This window comes from Perkinsus marinus, assembly GCF_000006405.1.
Source record: "Perkinsus marinus ATCC 50983 genomic scaffold scf_1104296928662, whole genome shotgun sequence".
NCBI classification, from domain to species: domain Eukaryota; phylum Perkinsozoa; order Perkinsida; family Perkinsidae; genus Perkinsus; species Perkinsus marinus.
The window spans coordinates 1-1,178 of NW_003216726.1; the positions used below are offsets into that span (position 1 = coordinate 1).

The 1,178-nt window shown below is 50.8% G+C and overlaps 1 protein-coding gene across 1 annotated transcript; it reads right to left on the reverse strand.

Annotated features, from left to right (window-relative positions):
• Window positions 1-28: 28 nt before the first annotated feature.
• Window positions 29-1,076, reverse strand: Pmar_PMAR010835 (hypothetical protein; the record flags this gene model as incomplete). Its single annotated transcript, XM_002788177.1, has 1 exon — window positions 29-1,076. A coding segment is annotated over one exon (1,048 nt), but the record flags the coding sequence as incomplete, so codon positions are not given.
• Between the last annotated feature and the right edge of the window lie 102 nt (window positions 1,077-1,178).

Below are 1,178 nucleotides of genomic sequence, written 5' to 3' on the forward strand. Positions count from 1 at the left end.
ACGATCAGTGCCTTCTGTGATGGTGAACAGCGACATGCCACAACCGACACGGTACTCATGAGCACATTGGCTAGGATCTTCAAGTTATCCCTCGATGAAGCGAAACATGATATTGCCGAACCGTCCAAGACGACGCACAGAGAGTTCATTTTTCCATTGGCCATCCATTGTAGGTAGTCTTCATCGAAGGTCTTCCGTTTTTCAAGTACGAAGGCATCCGCCTCTCCTTTATTAAACTTAGTCTCTGCATGAAGGCAGAGATCCGACACAATCCCATCACGAGGCAAAAGCTCAACTGCTCGAGCTATGTTCAGAGACGTCTCGAACCGATCCCCCGTGAGCATCCAAACCTTGACACCTGCATTCAGCAATCGGAAGACCGTTGATTCGACGCCATATTGTATCTTGTCTTCTACAGCAGTGGCCCCGAGAACGATAAGGCCCGTCTCGAACTTCTCGGCTACTCGAGCGAAACGATCAGCTCGATTCGTTATGGAGTGCCTAGCTTCATTCAGGGCTCCAAGATACTCTGAGGTCTCGACTTCATCAAGGTATCGCATCGCTAGCATGAGTGTTCGAAGGCCAGCCGATGCGAATTCATTGATATCAAAAACCGTTTCCTCTCGAACATCCCGGACAGGGACCCCACATAAATCGATAGTTGAGGCCTCTCCAACATCTCTCTGGCACAGTTCAGCCATCACGTCGTCTGCACCCTTCACCAATAGCATAGACCCGCGACCATCAGGGATATAGGCGACGTCCCCTTCATCAGTTTCAATGGTCTTCATGATTTGGACGAGAATACTCATGCGCTTGCGTTCGCTGGTGAACTCGTTGACACCGAGAATTTTGAATGTGGTATCCTCCCATTGTCGCTCCTTTCCTGCGGGACTGGACTGTAATATTCTAAGTGACACGAGATCCGAGCTTCGGTCCGTGAGGATGTAGCCCGAGCTCGCAGCCATTTCAACCAAGGCCTCCTCATCCGGGCTAGCGCCTTGGAAACGGACTCCGATCGGTGATTTAGTCGACGTCTCGGCGATAACGGTATTACATATCGCGCACGTCAGCATGAACAGATGGACGAAGGCGTCTTGGGGCCTTGTAATTACCGAGACTCCCAGATATTCGAGTAACGCTTCATCACGTAGGCAGTTCTTCTCTGTGCTCGGGAG